The sequence below is a fragment of the Bacillus rossius genome, chromosome 2, assembly GCF_032445375.1.
Source record: "Bacillus rossius redtenbacheri isolate Brsri chromosome 2, Brsri_v3, whole genome shotgun sequence".
In the NCBI taxonomy this organism is placed as follows: Eukaryota; Metazoa; Arthropoda; class Insecta; order Phasmatodea; family Bacillidae; genus Bacillus; species Bacillus rossius.
The window spans coordinates 114,369,927-114,388,091 of NC_086331.1; the positions used below are offsets into that span (position 1 = coordinate 114,369,927).

At 35.6% G+C, this 18,165-nt stretch overlaps 1 protein-coding gene across 1 annotated transcript in view; it reads left to right on the forward strand.

Moving 5' to 3' along the window:
* Positions 1–18,165, forward strand: part of LOC134529642 (uncharacterized) — a 192,419-nt gene that overhangs the window by 36,047 nt on the left and 138,207 nt on the right. Inside the window, exons 5-7 of the mRNA XM_063363952.1 lie at positions 7,991–8,113; positions 9,285–9,428; positions 12,638–12,726. Of these exons, the coding sequence (XP_063220022.1) occupies positions 7,991–8,113; positions 9,285–9,428; positions 12,638–12,726 (356 nt within the window). The remainder of the gene's footprint in view (positions 1–7,990; positions 8,114–9,284; positions 9,429–12,637; positions 12,727–18,165) is intronic.

Genomic DNA, 18,165 nt, shown 5'->3' on the forward strand with positions numbered 1-18,165 from the left:
TTTTTTTTAATATTAATTTTAATCAAAACCACCAGAATATGTTTTGCACATATAGTTTCAGCAGAAGTCCCATCAGGTGTAAAGTATATTGCTACACATTTTTGAATATGGAATTCCCTGACATTGCCCGGTTTTCCCTGACTGTAGCCATTCCGGATATTATTAAGTACAAGGCAAAAAGTTCACCTTTCAAGGAGTACTTATTCAGTCCTGTAACACTAAAAGAGATTAAACCTCTAGTATGGTGGATGGCTTTGGAGAAAAGTACTCATCATGCAACTTTGAACCTGGCACATCAGTTACACAGTGCAGTGGCTTCGTCAGCTAGTATTGAACGTATTTTCTCCACATTCGGGTTTGTGCATAGTACTCTAAGGAACCGGCTAGGAACAGAGAAGGCTGCCAAACTTGTAACTGTTTTTCGTGCACTTAACTAACAAAAACAGATATTAATTAGGTTAGATGAACTTAGTGGAACTGGCACCCTAAAAGGTATGACTGGTTTGACCCCAAGAAGTGTTGGTATTTTATGTTTACGTGAGGAATGTGTTTCACTACAAAACTTCTCATCCTAGTCTGGATATTTATCACAATTGGTGACTTGCAATGAGACAGTGATGCTTGCGATGAAAATGTCAATATGCAGTTTTCGTTTTCGTAAGAAATAAAACTTTTTTTAAAATACATATAAAAAACATGTTTAGAACAGAATGTTTTAAATATTGTGTTTTAAAATTGTTTTATTCAGAGTGTATTGTTTAAAACAATTTTGAACATATTGTTTTAAACATTTTGTTTTAAACGTGCCAACCCTGCCCTTTTAACGACCTATTATCCGGGGTCACTACAAAATAAGTGTCTGAACCACAGCACAATATTATACACCTTTTTCCCCCCTTCCAGCTATTGCGTTTTATTTTTCTACCTCGCGCGGCAAGATATTGTTTCTTGTTAATTCCACCTATTAAAATTAGGATGCACTTTACAGTCATAACTACGAGTATGGGATACTACGAGACCTTCGAAGTTACGAGAGTTTTGAAATGCACCGTCAGTTTGACTACGTAAATAGTAATCCTAAACTAATCTGGTTATTACGAGTGCTTCCTTGTTGGCTCTTTCGTAAGAAAGAGTGATTTAAATGGCATCTTCAAACAATGAAAAGTACCGTTAGTTGGAAGGAAAAAAAGGTTCACGCAGTAAACAAAGGCTGCAAAGCGAGAGAGGGCCGTGGCTATGCTGGCGCCGGGGGCTGTGGACCATGACTCGCAGCTAGCTGTCGAGAAAGAATGAAGGCTGTTGTTGGGTGGGGTGTGGGGGGAGTAAGGGGTGTCTGGTGGCGAACAAAATCTGGTACAGATTCTTGAAAGCATTCAAGGGAACAACATGCTCCCTTTGTCAACATCTGCGTGGGTAGATGTTTTCATGCTTTTACGTTTAGAAGGCCCTGCCACACTGTCTGATCTACTAGCAAACTGCAAAAGTTTTTCTTCACTTTTATTAATGTCTCGCACGGTTTGGATTCTAATTTCATATTTCTGTGCTAATTTCGCGGCAGTTTCTCCTTTTTTTAACCTGTCCACAACTTCTAACTTCTCTGCTATTGTCAGCACTTTACGTTTCCTTTTACCAGACATGATTACAAAAACAAATGTGCCTGGGAGAACTGATGTCAATAACTGCGTGAAAAAAAACCTCTTCCAGCCGTCAGGAGTGTGGGAAGGTAAAAGAGGTAGAGGGACCTTTTTTTTTAGAGTGGCGGGGCGCTGTGAAAAGAACGAAAAAAGGGGGGGGGGGGGGGGGAGTTGAGCCGGAAGCAGCAGTCAAGGCATTCCTTTTTGGTTTAAAGTGTGACAAATTGACGGGTGAGGGTGGCGGGGGAACGAGGGTCTGAAGGGTCAGGTAAATAGCTTTCTGACACAGCAGTAAAAAAAAAAAAAAAGCGCAGTCGCGGGGTAGCTACAGCCCGTCATTTTTTTTACAACTTCATAAAAAAAATCAAGCACGGATAACCCGAAAACCGGATAATCCAGGCCCGGATAATCGAGAGTTTACTGTATCTCCTATAAAAAACTGTTATGACATCATCTTCACAGGCTTCTGGCAGGTGATTACCAACGAACCAGGTGCGAGAGAGTCAGAGATAGGGAAAAAGTGAAAGTGGAAGAGAGGCGTGGAGTGGGGAATACATGCTTTACCCCAGCTGCACGAACTAAATTTACTAGACAATTTTTGTTACTTCGGCTTGTGAAAATCGGCAGATTATATTTTTCCCGTTATTTAAGCATTATTTCCTTAAAAAAAAATCACGCTTGAGAATTTCGAGACGACTTTTGTTTTTGCTAGTTTGTGACCCTCCCACTTCCTTACGTTACGCTCAAATCGTCAGATTATTGAAATGCATACCTTTCAGCTAGTAACTAACCCACCTTACCTTAATCTGACGCGCTTGAGTATTTCTGACGATCAATACAGTGGACTCTCCCTATAACGATATCCAAGGGACCAGCGATTTTCATCGTTATAGAGAAAGATTGTTATACAGAGAGAAACCTATTTTTAAATCTTGGATGGAGTAGTGTGCTGAAATAAAACACCATATTAAACAGTATAAATACAATATACAGTACTATATTTACATTGTCCACAAACACACATATGTACATATGAAGTAGTAAATTACATATGTACATATATGAAATGATGCAATGATACAGTGTATACAATCATTAGTACATATGTAGTACTCTGTATTTAGAATGTCAAAATACGTACATACATAACACAACAAGACATACAGTTCATACAGTTTATTGGAAGAAGTCTTTTAGCGTCGTTTGCCTTTTTTTAGTTTTCCACAGCAATGACCTCACTTTATCTTCTAAACGACCGACATCTTCCGTAGCCACAGGATCATCTTGGTGAGTAAAGAATCTTCTCAGTACTTTAGCAGCCTCCAATGCCTCTTTTGGAGTTGGGACCGGTTCTGGTTCAGGCTCCTCCTCTGGATCAATGTTTTCCTGATCACTATCTTCATCAACACGAACAGAATTCAGGATGTCTTCGTCTGTAACACCCGCTGCTGTAGCCACTTGCCCATCGATGTTTTCAAAATCCAGAAGCTCCTCTTCTGAAAATGTTGTAGGAAGCTCCAGCTGCTGAACCCAAACGGCCAAAGGCAAGTCATCTTCATCATCTGCTGGCTCGGGATCTTTCAGCCATCCTGCATGCTTGAAGGAATGTCTTATGGTCTTATCCGTTACCTCTGCCCATGCCCTACTGACCATTTGTATGGCGTCTAGGATCGTAGGTTTGAAATTCCCATTAGACTCGACGAGTTCCATTAAAAGCCTGCGCCTATAATGACTTTTCAAACTTTTGATAACACTTTGGTCCATGGGCTGAAGGACACTTGTGGTGTTGGCAGGTAAGAAGCAGAGTTCTATGTTTTCGAGGTTTTCAATCATTGGATGTGCAGGGCAGTTGTCCACCAAAAGCAAGATTTTGTTCCCCTTCAAGTTCAACTCAGAATCCCATTTTCTCAACTCCTCTTCAAAAATTTGAGACGTCATCCAAGCACTTTTGTTTGACTTGTAGGTGACAGGCAGACGCTTGATGTTTTTTAAACAACGCGGGTTTCTAGATTTGCCAATCACCAAAAGTTTTCTCTTTACCGATCCTGTCATATTGGCCGCTACCAAAACTGTAATTCTTTCTTTTGACAACTTTCATCCAATACACTTTTCTGATTTGAATTTTAAAGTTTTGTTTGGTGTCAACTTGTAAAATAGACCCGTCTCATCAGCATTAAAAATGTTTTCGGCTGAATAACGAGCCTTAAGATCAGGCCATACCTTTTCTAGCCAGCCATCTGTAGTGTTCCTATCGACGTCACGAGCCTCCCCGTTGATCTGTCCATAATTAATGTTGTGGCGCTGCTTCCACTTGCTCAGCCAACCTTCAGTAGCCTTAAAATCAGGAATGCCAAGCTCTGTTGCATAAAACTCAGCTTTCATTTTTATCAAAGGTCCAGAGAGCGGTATGTTATTTATGCGTTGCTGTTGAAACCACTGCAGAATAGCACGATCTAAGTCTTCATACTGAGGTTTTCGCATTTTCTTTTTATCCCCATGCACATCTTCGTCAAGCCACTTGCGCCTATCCTTCCAAATGGTAGCCACAGTCGATTGGGAAAGCCCCGTTCGCCGCACATCAGTTTGTTTTTCACCATTTTCAATTGCTTTAACTAATGACACTTTTTCATCCACGGTGAGCACTTTCCGCTTTCTTGGTAGCATAATGGTTAGAATAAAACTGATAAAACACTCATTAACTTACACGGTGCAGTAAGGTGTACAAAAACAGCTCCGATATGAACAGCCAGGCGTGACGTGGCTAACTGAGTAAACTGACTGAGCTGCTTGGCGCGCGCTCAACTTCCCCACCACTGAACTGCCACCCCCGTGCCGATTAGTGGACTCGACCACCCCCTCGCCCGCCACTGACCTCCCACCCCCGCGCCGACTAGTGGACTCGACCACCCCCTCGCCTAAACACTGGAAATAACCGGTTACGGGCATTGACCTTGAGTCCAACTGGCGATCGCTCATCAAGTGGTACGACTGGAAATTTGGTTTTATCGTAATGTTTTACTGTATTTTGATTAGTGTTCTAAGTAAATACATCGTTATAGAGAGTGAACGATATCGTTATTTAGAGAGAAAAAATATGTTGTTCTTATGGTAGACCAAACGTTAATGTCAATATCAATCGTTATAGAGAAAGTATCGTTATAGGGAGAATCGCTATATGGAGAGTTCACTGTATATATATTTTTGCTATTCTGATGGGTTGCCCTAGATGCACGTTCCTGTATAAAGGGCTTATGTATGGTTGAGGTACTCAACGAAATGCAAGGTATCCTCCCTTATGTTCATTTGCCACACTCGAGTAAATCCCAAAATCCCCATATTGGGCTCCCCTACTATAAGTTTATTTAGAGTTATGGTGAAACAATGCATTTGTACAAAAATCCTTAATGACATGTGTCCTAAAAAAACAAAAACAATATTGCCTTTCTCTAATAGTATATCTTTGTAGACTGCATTGGGTGTTTGACTACACCAATGATCTTCCATTTGCATTTAAGTTTTGAAGCACTAAACTAGTCTTTAGTTCTTGTACCAAATATTAACAAATCATGTAATTACTCCTGTAGCACAGCAGACATTGACTCCAATATAGATATGAAAAACTAATAGTAGTAGATTTTGTATTACTACTAGGAATGGGCCGATGAAATTCTCAAACCTGAAAAAAACATAGAATCTCTACTATTTGAGGTCAGAGAAAAAATATTCAGAGAAAATTAATGAATTATATTTAGTAAATTTAAAAATTCTGACATTTATAACTTTAAATTACTAGGTTTCTATGTTTTTTGTGTTTACCTATTCTATTACCATTCCCCAAGATATTGTACTTTTAATAAGTAATAATGTAAATAAAATTACGATATGTATGAATTCAGGAAAACTTAGTTAGTGAGACAAGCACTTAAAGTGCTTAATGATTTAACACCAGTTTTTATATTTTGTTAAATTTCTTGTAAATTATTTTATTTTTAACCCTTTAGACCTAGATTCAGATGTGAGAGGTAGATTCAAGTTGATCTTTGTTTTTCGAATTCAAGTTTGAGAAAATTGGGTATAGATCTCTAAGTATTACACACTTAATGGAATGCTAAGCCTTAGTATCTGTACCTATGTATTTCGAAAATGGGTGTTCAGGCTTAAAGTATGTTTCTTTGATTTATTAAATCTGGTTAGTTCATGAGAGACTGCTGAAATTATTCTACTCCTGGTACATCCTCAAAAATGTCAATCAAATAAAAAAAAAATCACAAATTGTCTGCTTCCTCCAATACTGCCATGTTTGATTTCAGATCTGAGCATTGGTTTGGACATAATGTAGTGATCATGCTCCAGAGCTTTAGCCATTGCTCACTGCGACCGCACAGTCTGTCCTTGATTATAAAGCTATGGCCAGCTTTTCTTGAAAGGAATTTGAGATTGTATTTGATAACTTCTTCCATTATTTCATTTAGCATGTATGGCAGGGCGATCTCATAGTTTTACCGTGAAGGCTGCAAATGTTTTTTTTAAAATGTAAAAGCATGTAAATATAAAGAAAATGTTTCAATGCTTAGTACATTTATATTTAAAAATCTGCATTTCCTATTTACCAGGGCTTAATTTTTGAATCTAGTTTTAATAATTCTTCAGCACTAAATGTTGTTTTGCTTTGCTTAAGAAATTTAAAGTAATTTTGATTCAGTAACCTGTTTTACTGGTTTCATATTAAATTTGTTAAACTTGTGTCCTTACATGTATCATTTTACAATAATTGTAGTTGGTAGCTAGGGTCGTCTAGAGAAACTAAAAAACCGGGAGCAAATAATTTTTTGTCCCCCCCCCCTCCGCCCCTTTCACCCTCCCCTACCCATTAATTAATGTACATTTTTTCAAATCCTACATAAAAAAGAACTAAAGTCTAAAAGTTGTTACCATGACTATAATTGTAATAGTGACCTGGAAAAATTGCATAACTTTTAAGTAGGGCTGGGCCGATCACTAAATTTGCCGATCATTCCAATACCGATCATTTCCGCCAATGACCGGCGCCGATCATTGCCGATCACTGATCAGACAAATTAAGAATTATATAGCTTGTTTGATGTTAATAAAAATCTAAAAAAATTTTTAATGATAAAGTTACCTTAGATAACTTACCATTTATTTAACACTTCTGACAGAAAACAATTTGTTCATTGGTTTTTAAAAATGAACAATAATATAATGTAAACTAAGTATTTCCTATTTCTATTAAGACACTTTTCACAGGTCTTGAAAATAAGTGCTTTAAAGAATCACTAAAATAGACAACAAGTCACCAAGCCTAAATTATAAATAAAGAAAAAAAAAATATCAGAAATGTTTGTTTGTTTTTGCAAACAACTATATGCAACAGAACAATTTTCAATAAAATTTTAACTTTAGAAACTTTGAATACAAAACAATCAGATTGTAAGGAAACAATAACAAACAGGTATATTAGTTCAAAGATTAATGAATGAAAAAAATATGAGATCCATGGCTTGGTAAAAAGCGTGCACCGTTTTCATAATCATTGCTAGTTTGCGCCATTAGTCTTGCTTCGGTGCTGGCCATAGATGCTACTAGCGAAGTGCACAGTCTTCCTGATACTATCCATATCTATGGTGCGGTAAAGTTATTTTCTTAAGTTTGCAAAGGTAAACAATGGACTTTTTCAAAAAGCATTTAAACGTAGTTTATTAGGAGAAATAACACCAAACCATTTGTGAATTTTGGGACTTTTCCGCTTCGTAAAACCGTATGAAACGGGAAATTAAATATTTTATTAGTGTTTGTTCCGGGAAAATAAACCATTGTAAATATATTACTTTCGGTGGGACCAAAATTAATCCGCGTATGACACGGGAAAATGTATGAAACAGGAATGTATCATCGAGGTTCTACTGTACTGTAAATTCGTGTTATTGTTGATACGTGATTGTACGCCTACCTTATTTAGTTATTTTGTAAGTAAATTTGAAACGTACAACTTTGCATTAGTAAGCTTAATTCAGTATTTATTAATTTTGATTTAGTATGTAATGATCGGCATTTGGTGATCAGTATATAATTTGCAGATCTGTACCGATGCCGATGTGTTAAAATCGGCCGATTATTGTGATCGGTAATCTGCATCGGCCCAGCCCTACTTTTAAGGTTTCCGATTAATTTTATTAGCAATAGAATTGATTTTTGTCACATCAGGATAAACACAATCATAAAAAATATTTTATTCGGGCCCGTAGGATTTCGCTTTCCCTGCACTCCTTTCCATTCTCAATGGCCCTGTGAATAGCTGTTGAGAACATATGTCCAATATATTTTAATTTTGATAGGTGATATGCTGGCGAACTGTTCCAACAGACAACACTGGAATTGGACAAGTGGCTCGTAATGGTGAACCATTCATGAGACAGGTGTTTGTGACTAACGACTGTCCAGATGATCTTCAGAAACATGTGAGTTCCACTACTTTTGTGTTTTTCATAGTATTTGCACCACTAAAACCATTCAAAAAAATTAAAATGAATACTTGATGCACATATCAAAACAGTCTATGCTGTCTGAACAATAATTTTAAGCAGTGCAGACTTTTCCATGATCATTTACTTTGTTGTTATTTATGTTTTCAAAAGCAAGTTAAAACTTGTGAGGGTGGATTACACTATCAAAATGTTTTCAATAGCATTTGGGCACATAATTTTTTTTTGACGTGATAACATCTTATAAATCGATGAGCGCCGGCTGCGCGGACGAAAAAGCATGACTCATTGTCACGTTCGGCCTGAGCCGATCGTGCAAGAACCGGCCAACCACCGTGCGAGAAAATCTTCTTTAATAACAAACAGGTTAAGGTGGGCTTTTTAACTAATTGTTCGTGATTATATTTAAACAAATTATTTAAATTAAATTTGCAAAAACTGTAAATAATATTTAAAAATTAAAAAGTATGCAATTTTCATCAATGTTTTGTAATGACGTTATCACGTAAAATTATTGTCTGTATACCGACTTTACAGACAACCCCCCTTTTTTTTTTTTATGTCAGTCACCTTAAAAGTATCAATTAGGTTGTTCACCATAGTGATCTTGCTGCTTTTTTATTGCAGATATGTCAGTATGGCTAGGCCATTGTTCAATATAATTACCACATGAGCAAAACCTCACTTTTGGTGTCACCATCACTTTATTCCTTTCCACAGATATTTCTTTTTTAATTAGTAATAAGATAACATTAAGTACACTATTTATTATAAGTTTCTAAAATATGTTTAGTTAGTTACTCTCATCTAAAAAAAAAATCTTTCCTGAGTTATTTATTATTTCTTTAGCGTATGTGCAATGACATGTATGTGGTTGATGGACATCCAGGAATATAGTAATCAGATCTATAGCATTTGTTATTGATACCATAAATATGAAAATATTACATGTATTTCACTTTTAAAGTTTACATAAATTACTAAAATTTACATGATTTGACTTTTCATCTCTGCTCATAACAAATTTCAAAACTAAATTTTTCTAATTTTCATTTAAACTTAAGTGTGCAGCTTACATGGACAATTTTATATACTTTCTCTGAAATTTTTAAATGCTAATACTGTTCAAACTTTTTCTTTTTTCCAGGTATTCATGTTGAAAAAGAGAGCAACACATGAAATTCCAAAACCAGGACTTCGATTTTATGTTTGCTCCTTGTCACCATTAACAGTAGTGTACAAAGGCCAGTTTACTTCAGCTCAGTTATGGACTTACTTTCCAGACCTCCAGGTAAACTATTATGCTGTGTGATGCTATCAGCTCCATTTTGCAAATCATTAATTGTAAGAATATGTGAAAAGTTTTTGAAAATATTTTATTGATTGCACATGTTATGTCAATTCCTGTAGTAAAATGTTTTGGGTGAATCATATAATATTAAAACCTGTGCAGGGAATTTAGATTATCTTTTTAAATTTTTTCTTTAACATGCTGATGAGGGTTTAGTGAATGATTTAATCTCAATATTGAGTTAAAGCCAAAATATTAGGGATGCCAAAGTTAATACCCTGATTCTTCAGTGTCCTTAATAATTAAAGGTTTCAGTATCCTTAATTATAAAAGCTGTTGAACCATTCTAAAAGAAGGAAAGTACATTTTTTAAAATCCATGCATCCTTGTATTTAGATTTGAGGTAACAATGGAACAATTATAAAAAAGTTATTTGGATTGAACACATTTACTATATTTGGAACACACAGTCGGTTGGGCCGAAATAGATTAATAATGGTTTTGCATTAGGTTTACCAATCTAATTAGTGGAGGTTTTGCATTAGTTTGATTAAAGTTTTACTTTTAATGTAATATAGATTCCAGTATATAAGCTGACAGCAAACAAGAAAGATCAGCTTTTCATTATTGAAAATTAGAAAATATGAGGCTGCTTGGTCTTGGGCATGGAAGTTATAAAAAATATTTTAGTAAAATTTTATGAGGAAATTAATGTGTGTGTAGAGAAGCTGTAAAAAAATTTATTGCTTTTGTTTTGCTCATTTTCAGATAACAATGTAGGACTGGTCGGATGGGGAGGGAGAATGGTGTAGGACTGGTCGGATGGGGAGGGAGAATGGAAAGGGGGGAGCGGTTTTATTGCCCATCTTAAAGGTGCCTTAGGATTAAAAAAAAAAATAATTTTATGTGAGCCCCATAATACTCATCCAAATAATGAACAATTAAAAATGTAAAACTGTGCTGAGCAATTCACTAATATGCCGTACACGCTGTCTTCGTGAAGCAACAGAATTTGTATTAACGGCATTGTTTTGAATAGTAGGTGGCATTTCATCCAGTAATCTTGCCAGATTTTTGTTTCAGCTCAGCGTTTAATTTATTTCCTTTGCTTTCTAGCTTATTATTATTATTATTATTTTTTTAATTTTGCTACTGATTCTGTTTGCCATTGTTTTTGTACTGTGCCCTGAAACAAGCCAAGCATCCATAACCCTTCTGCGTTTATCACACAGTCATAATTCCCTCACAAAGAATTTGAATAAGGGAATGATGGTGAGGGAATGACAAAATGAAACATTATCGCACAATTGTAGAAAACTTACTTTTCCTTGCAATTGTAAAATACTTTATTCCTAGAAATACAAAAAAAAAAAAAAAAAGGTAAATGATACATAAATAAGCGCTTACCTTTTTACAACACGGTGTGAGGAAATGACAGCTGAAAACTTAAATTTGAAAAAGTTTTCCTTTAATATAGTTTCAACAAAAAAATCTCATCACTCACAGTCCAATATGATGTGTTTTTTTTAATATCAATATTGCCATTTTCTAAAAACAATAAGGCTGCATTCAATATAATTCACAATCATCCTCCAATCCCACTGTTACACAACTGTGTGAGGGAATGACTCGTTTTTAAGGACAAATTAAAAAATATATTGTATGATTTTTCTGTTTGAGGTATTGGAACTATATACACATTTTTGTACAGCCAATGAATATGAGTAAATAATAAGTTTATAAAAAACTTTTTTATTTAGGTTTTTGAATCTATTTGAATTTGGTGGTTGGGACACAATGAGGGAATGATTTTCAGGGTATTTACTTGAACATATATTTTTTATTTATGATAAAAGTGATAAATCTGTTTCATAATTTGGTACGCCTAAAGATGTAGTTTCATAAAAAAAATTAACTTAACGATAACTCATGATCCAGTTTCACAGGAATCAGCAAAAACATAAATTTTTAACCAGCAAAGGGATTACTGGCCAAAACAAGAACGAAACACGGTCTTACGCCCTTCCTGATTCACATACTATTATAGTGACGAGCCTCAAAGGACTCAAGCTAGTTCATAGTTGCTTGTAAAGAAACAAAGAGGGTTCCATGCAAATAGCCTTATATTTTCTAATAACAGGCCATAGCACATGCTGCAGCACATAGAGCACATCTGCACAGCAGACACAAAGCAAATCGTATGTACAATTCAAATCTCAGCCCTGGATATTACGAACTTGACTAATAACAATATTAAGAGCTGCAGACATTACAATCCCAAATGATTAATAAACAAAAATTAAGAGTTTCAGAAATTACAATAATGATTACTAAACCATGAGGCCTCATAAATTACAGGAAATACAAATCATAAATATAGAATGAAAATAATGCAGAGATTAATGATTCATGTTAGGCCCGAGCCTTGCGTCAATGACCCACACAGTTAATTTACAGGTCCCCTTTAGACAGCGCATGTCGAGTCCCACTGAACAATTTAAAGTGACAGGCCTCTAAGACCTCGCAGCAACTAAGTCAAAATGAAAGCTAGCCTTTCCGGCAACGGACAACTGAGCAGGTGGAGGTTTTTGCATGACCAACCGAAGACAGAAGAAACATGGCCCAGACAGACATTAATTCAAAATGGAATTTAGAAGGACGGTGGCAAACGAAAATTTGGAATAAGGCCGCAATCTATTAAGTCAACTTACATGGCACGCCGTCCTCGTGCCCGCAGTCCAAAAGGGATCCCCTGCTGCTACCTCCACATGTTGGTCCGTTCCCCGCTCGCTCAAGAAGACCCCCATACCTCTCAAGCTTCACGTTTACAGCTCGGCGAACTAACAGCGCAGGCGCGGAGGGGAAGCGTTGCCACGCAACCAAGACACTACACCAGGGGAAGGGGGAACAAGGAGGGGAAACGAGGTAAGGTAACAAGGAGGGGAAACATCTCAGTCGAGGCGGATCTCTAAAGCATTTTCGGCACGCCGTTGACGTCTTTCCTTGGCGACCCCGGCGCCGGCTCAATTTTGATTTTTTTTTTAGAATCGGCCATGTATTATTGCCCAATGTTTATTTTTAACCTACATACAAATTCAGGCATGCAGGTGTGTGTGTCCAGAACATGTTTTGAAGCATTACTTTGTAAGTTTGTTTCAATTGTGTAATGTCATTAGTGTATTACAAATTTTCGTAAATTTTTGTTTTAGTGTCCAACCTATGATACCTATTTGGCACTGGTGCACACACGTTTTTCAACAAATACATTTCCAAGTTGGGAGAGGGCACAGCCATTGCGGTAAGTAATGCATTGTTCTCAAGGTTTTTTTTAATGTAAAATTTTGAGATTGGTAGTGATAAAACTGTATTCCTGTTGACTAGTATAGTGATGCGTGATAAATCAAACTGCAAGCCGACTATGAACACACATGTAATGTTATTTATTAGGGTTCAATATTTTATCAATTTTGATTCAGTGAAAATAATCCTGTGTGGCTGTAGCTTTATAAACTTATAAAAAAATCAGAATCCAGGGAAAGAAATTGGCTTCTCAAAATTTTGTGCTTGTCTAAAACACTACACTTTGGCTGGAAAAAGTTGCATATACACAGTATGTCTGCTTACTACATAAAAATATTAAATTATTGATGAGTGGTGTCCATTTAAAAAAAAAAAAAAAAAAATCCACTTTGATGAACTTCTCATTGAAAACTACAGAACGTGTTTAACAAAAATCATGTGCAATCCAGCCTGTGCAGAATTCCACATGAATGCATGCAATGATGGTCCTGGAGCTGATACTTTCAAAGAATTTTTTATTAAAATATTTGAAGAATTCATTGATTAAATTTCTTTTAAACAGTGGGTTGTAGTTGATCGATGTATGTACAATGGAGACTGTTATTAAAGGAGCAAGTCATTTCATTGATGCTGTCTGTGAAGGACTTGTTAAGCTTAAAAGTCACGAATTCTTTGCACAACAGTAAGCATTTTACTGTTTCTTAAAATAAAAATAGTTCATGATGAGGTAGTGTGATTTTTCCAAAAATTATTCCTTTATTCTTCAGGATAAAGTTCAGTCTTATCATTGGACAAACATTCAATCCACTATCCACCCGTGTGTTACATACTTCAAAGAAGGCACTCAACTGAAGTACTTCAATTGTGTATAAATTTCTGACTGTTTGGTTCTGAATACTGTGGCTTTGTACACTTTCCAGACAACACTCATACCACTTTTTAAATCTTAAATTAATGGACTAAAAAGTTATACCACTTCTAATGGTATTGCAGCTCAATATAAAATTAAGAAGAAATTTTTAAATCTGGACCAACACCAAATCGATTTTGACCATGCTGCAGAGTGGCATTTGTTTGCTACACCTCATGGCAAATGTGCATCTAATGGTACTGTAAAGTGGCTTGCTGCCAAAGCAAGTCTCCAGCGATCATGTAACAATCAGATACTGACAACAAAAGCCTTGTTTGACTTTTGCAAACAACATGTCCCAGGTACTCCCGACCCTTGAAGTAACGCTCTAATTCGTTCCAGGAAAACAGAATGCTAATCAAAACAGCGCTAATCAAATACGTTTTTTTCCATGAGAGTGTATGTTAATCAAAAATTTGTTTTCCAATCAGGTAAGTGTGACTGCCGACTATCATTTTATTCAAGACACTGGTCCTGTTAAAATTAATTTCCAGTACAAATATATGTCCAAATACATTTGAAGTACATTTAAATAAATGTGAATAACATTTTGAGATAAAATAATCTAAAATTAAATTAAAATATTCACGTACCACATTGTTTACATAATATGATGTTGGCATATTCCTAAGTAGGTGCTAACCACATTTCTGAGTTATAAAATAATGTTATTAGTGTAGGAGATATATTTCAGTTCTAATAAGAATTTAAAAAGTTTAAACTTAATGTTTTTTTTATTAGAAAGATTATTTAACCTGTTAACGTAATTACAGACTCTTTTGTTTACTTAATGCATGTCTGCAATGATTTGCCCCTTGTGCATTTTGCATTTGCCACTAGCGTATCGTAGTAAGTGCGGGGTAAACTATCCCTGAAAGCTTCTAGATTTACTTTGCGGAACGTCATAAAATAAACATGTGCATCGTCAGAGATAAATATGCAATGAAGGAAGTGAATAGCTGTTAAGGAAAGAGCAGAGCAAAATATTGTTTGTTGATTCATCATATTTTTAATTCGTTGCATTGTATTTAATACTAAACAAGTGCTATTGCCATTGTTCACGCATGGAAGTAAAAATTGACATCAAAGAAAACAGCGCTTCTTAAAATCTATGACTGTGCTACTTCAAATCATGCCGTAATTTAGTGGCATCGTTACTTCGAAACAGTGCTAATCGAACAGTGTTACTTTGAGGTGCGGATGTATTTTTTTGAATATTCTACAAATCAAGGTTATAAAACCAGTGAAAAAAAATTTGCTTCAAGATTTTTGAGTGCAAAAGCTGTTTTAGGGAAAAGAAACATCCACTGTGTGGTACCCAAGACATATACTGAAGTTGCCACAAAACTCAACTCAACTCAAGGGACAAAGAAGAAATCCACATTTTGTGTGACAGTAATTTGTTCCAGTCATCTGCTGCTTCCACTCTTTCATCAGGTTACATCACTGTTGTGTACAGTGATGCTTGGTGGACTACTTGCATTCTTGCTAAGTACGACAGTGTAGCCTAACTTAAAGATTTCTCCAACCAAGTGTACCATTACCATCTTTTGTTTTTCCTCAGTATTCTGATATACAGAACATTACTGGAAATTCAGTGTTAAGTAAAGTGGAACCTGTCACTCCAATAGGGCGTTTGTACACTTGAGTGAAAGTGACATTTTGAGGTCTTCAATTATATTTTCCGATAAATAATTAAACGAGTGAAGTGAATACAGTGGCATTTGAGCATTTATGTAACTTAAGGGATATATTATTTACTAATCAAGTTATATTTTGTAATTTTTAGATAAAAACAGTAGTACACCCGTCCCTCGACATAGCGCTCTAATTCATTCCAGGAAAACCGACGCTCATCAAATACGTTTTTCCCATCCATAAAGCAGGGTTAAATGACATGGTTTGTGCGAATTCTGCAATGGCAAATCATGCCAAAATATCCCATCATCCAGATTGATAACAAGATGGATGACCAAGACTATAACCGAGACAATTGATTGCCAAAGGGAAAAAAACAGTGGAGCACGTGACTATCTACTACAACCCTCCAAGCAATCAAAATTTTGATATTGGCATATTTTTTTTGAAAAATAGTCTTATTTTAATAACTTATATTTCTATTATTGTATTATTTTATTACAGCTAATTATTTTACATGGTCTTATCCTTTTTTTCCCTTCACGTTACCACAAATCGTCATTACACAGCAAGTGTTTTGATCCATTTCTCTAAATACGTAATCCCATTTTTACTTCTTTTTTTTAGAAATGAGAGAACTATTACATATACAGGCATCATTCTGTGTTAAAATATATTTACTACAAATTCATTCTATATGACTTTCTTTTTGGTATAAGTACTTTTTGTGACCAAAAGTAATTTTTTTTTACTTTTTGGTAAATTACCATGGTTTGAAGTGCTGTATGTCAGAAACTATTACACGTGCATAGCTGTAGTTGGGTTCAAATCATTGCAGGTTAAATATACTTTTAAAAATGTTACTCATTTCTGCCAACCCCAGGAGACTCCCTGTTTTCCAGCTAGTCACCCACCCTCCTGATTAGAAATTAAAATCTCCCACTTTTAAGTTTTAGAGTTACTCTTGTGATGCTTTTAGTTTTAATGTCGTACATCAAAAGGTATTGTGGAGTTCGTACCAATAACGTGGAACCATGCGATACAATGTGTATAGTAGATTGTACAATTACTTGAAAATATTTATGGTATTTTAACAGCTTTCTTCACCGGTAATTTTCGCACAAAACTTGGGGTTAAGCACACATCTCTGAGGTGCTAACGTCTGGTAGTTTCGATCATTTTGGAAGTTGTTTTGCGATGCACTTGTCATTGGTGTTTGTTATCCAATCAGAAAATGTTTCATACATTATCTTAGATTGCTATGCAACATTTTACATTGTTTGGAGGTGTTTACATGTTTTTATTACAGCACAGTCGTGAAATTTGTTCCACTGGTTGTATTTCTTATGCGATGTTTACATTTAGTCTGAAATGGGGCTGTAATACTATATAGCAATGGTGCATAGTAAAGTTAAGTACTTTTCTGTGTACACTGTGCCACCAGGTGAAAGCTCAATTGCAAGTGTAACGCATCAAGTCAAATCAAAAGAGTGACAAATTTCTGGGCATTTTACCATCGAAAGAAAGGTGAACATGCTGCATTTTGTTTTTTGTGTTGCTGTGATTTTTCCATCTAGCATGCCTGGAAGGGTGATATTGTGAATCACATAAATACAACAAAACATGACAATGCTAAATGCATAGTATCAAATAAGAAGTTGAATGTTTTTGGGGACACAAATTGCAAGAAGATATGTAACTAAAGCAGAGTGTTTATACACGTATTAATTTTATTTTAGAACACAATTTTCCTATTCACTTGCTCTAATCATGCTGGCACACTCTTTGAAAAGATGTTTCCAGAATATGAAATTGCAAAAAAAATGTCTGCCATTGTGAAAGAAATAACAAAATCAGAAGAAGAAAACCAGAACACTGTTCAGGTCATAAATTTCTAACAACTTTTAACAGTATCAGGGTGACAAAATCTTGACAGAGGGTTAGCTGTTTTGAGCAAAAATGTAATGCTGAGTTCTAAAAGAGCCAAATCTGCAACAAAACAAGAGCATAAAGAAGCAATAAATTCAGTTAATTTAGGCTGCCTGAAAAAAAATTTTATTCCTATTCTTTAGGCATAGGTGGAACTGTCTATTAAGTGGTAATTTTTTTTATATAACAAAGAAAGACCACAGAACTTTGAAGGAAGAAAAAACAGACACCTTCAATCTAGAACCAATGTTTGGTTAAGGTGAGTGAATTCCATGTTGTTTGTTCGTTTTGGTCTGCTGTGCTCTTACTACCTGTAACACCCGTAGCTCTTGGCCCTTTCTTCATTCCATTATATTGTTATATTAATTGATAGGAAAATTTTTCTCTTTGTTATTAAAACTAGCAATTAGCCACATAAAAAATCTCAATGTTTACATTTTTTTCAATGTTGACTTTGAAAGATGCTTAAATGACAACATTTGGAACCTTAAAATAAAATGTTTCCTTTGGGAGGGTCCCTGGACCACCCTTCCCACTGATTAATGGCATAAGGTAAGAGGTGGAGGTGTTTGGAGCAATTAATTGCAATTAATAAACAAAAATTTACTTTAGTTTGTAACGGTTCATTACATACAAAAATAAAAAGAGTTCAATGCTGATTGTAATTTTTTGTTTTTTATTTTTTCAAACTAGAATGCACAGACAAATCCAATCACTTTCACAGTTTTACTCACTCGTTCAACACGTACATCTGCCTGTCGAAAAATGCTCGCAGCTTGCGCGATATGAATTAACGAAATATAACGTCCTTCAGTAATATTTTACTGTAAGTACGCGAAGTCAGTGCGGCCTCAAACGTGGCCGCACCCAGCGGAAATGAACTTCGCCACGAGCCAAATGCCGACGAAGGTTGTAATGCCTACAGGCATAAGGATGGGGTGGGACGCCATAGCATGGCAA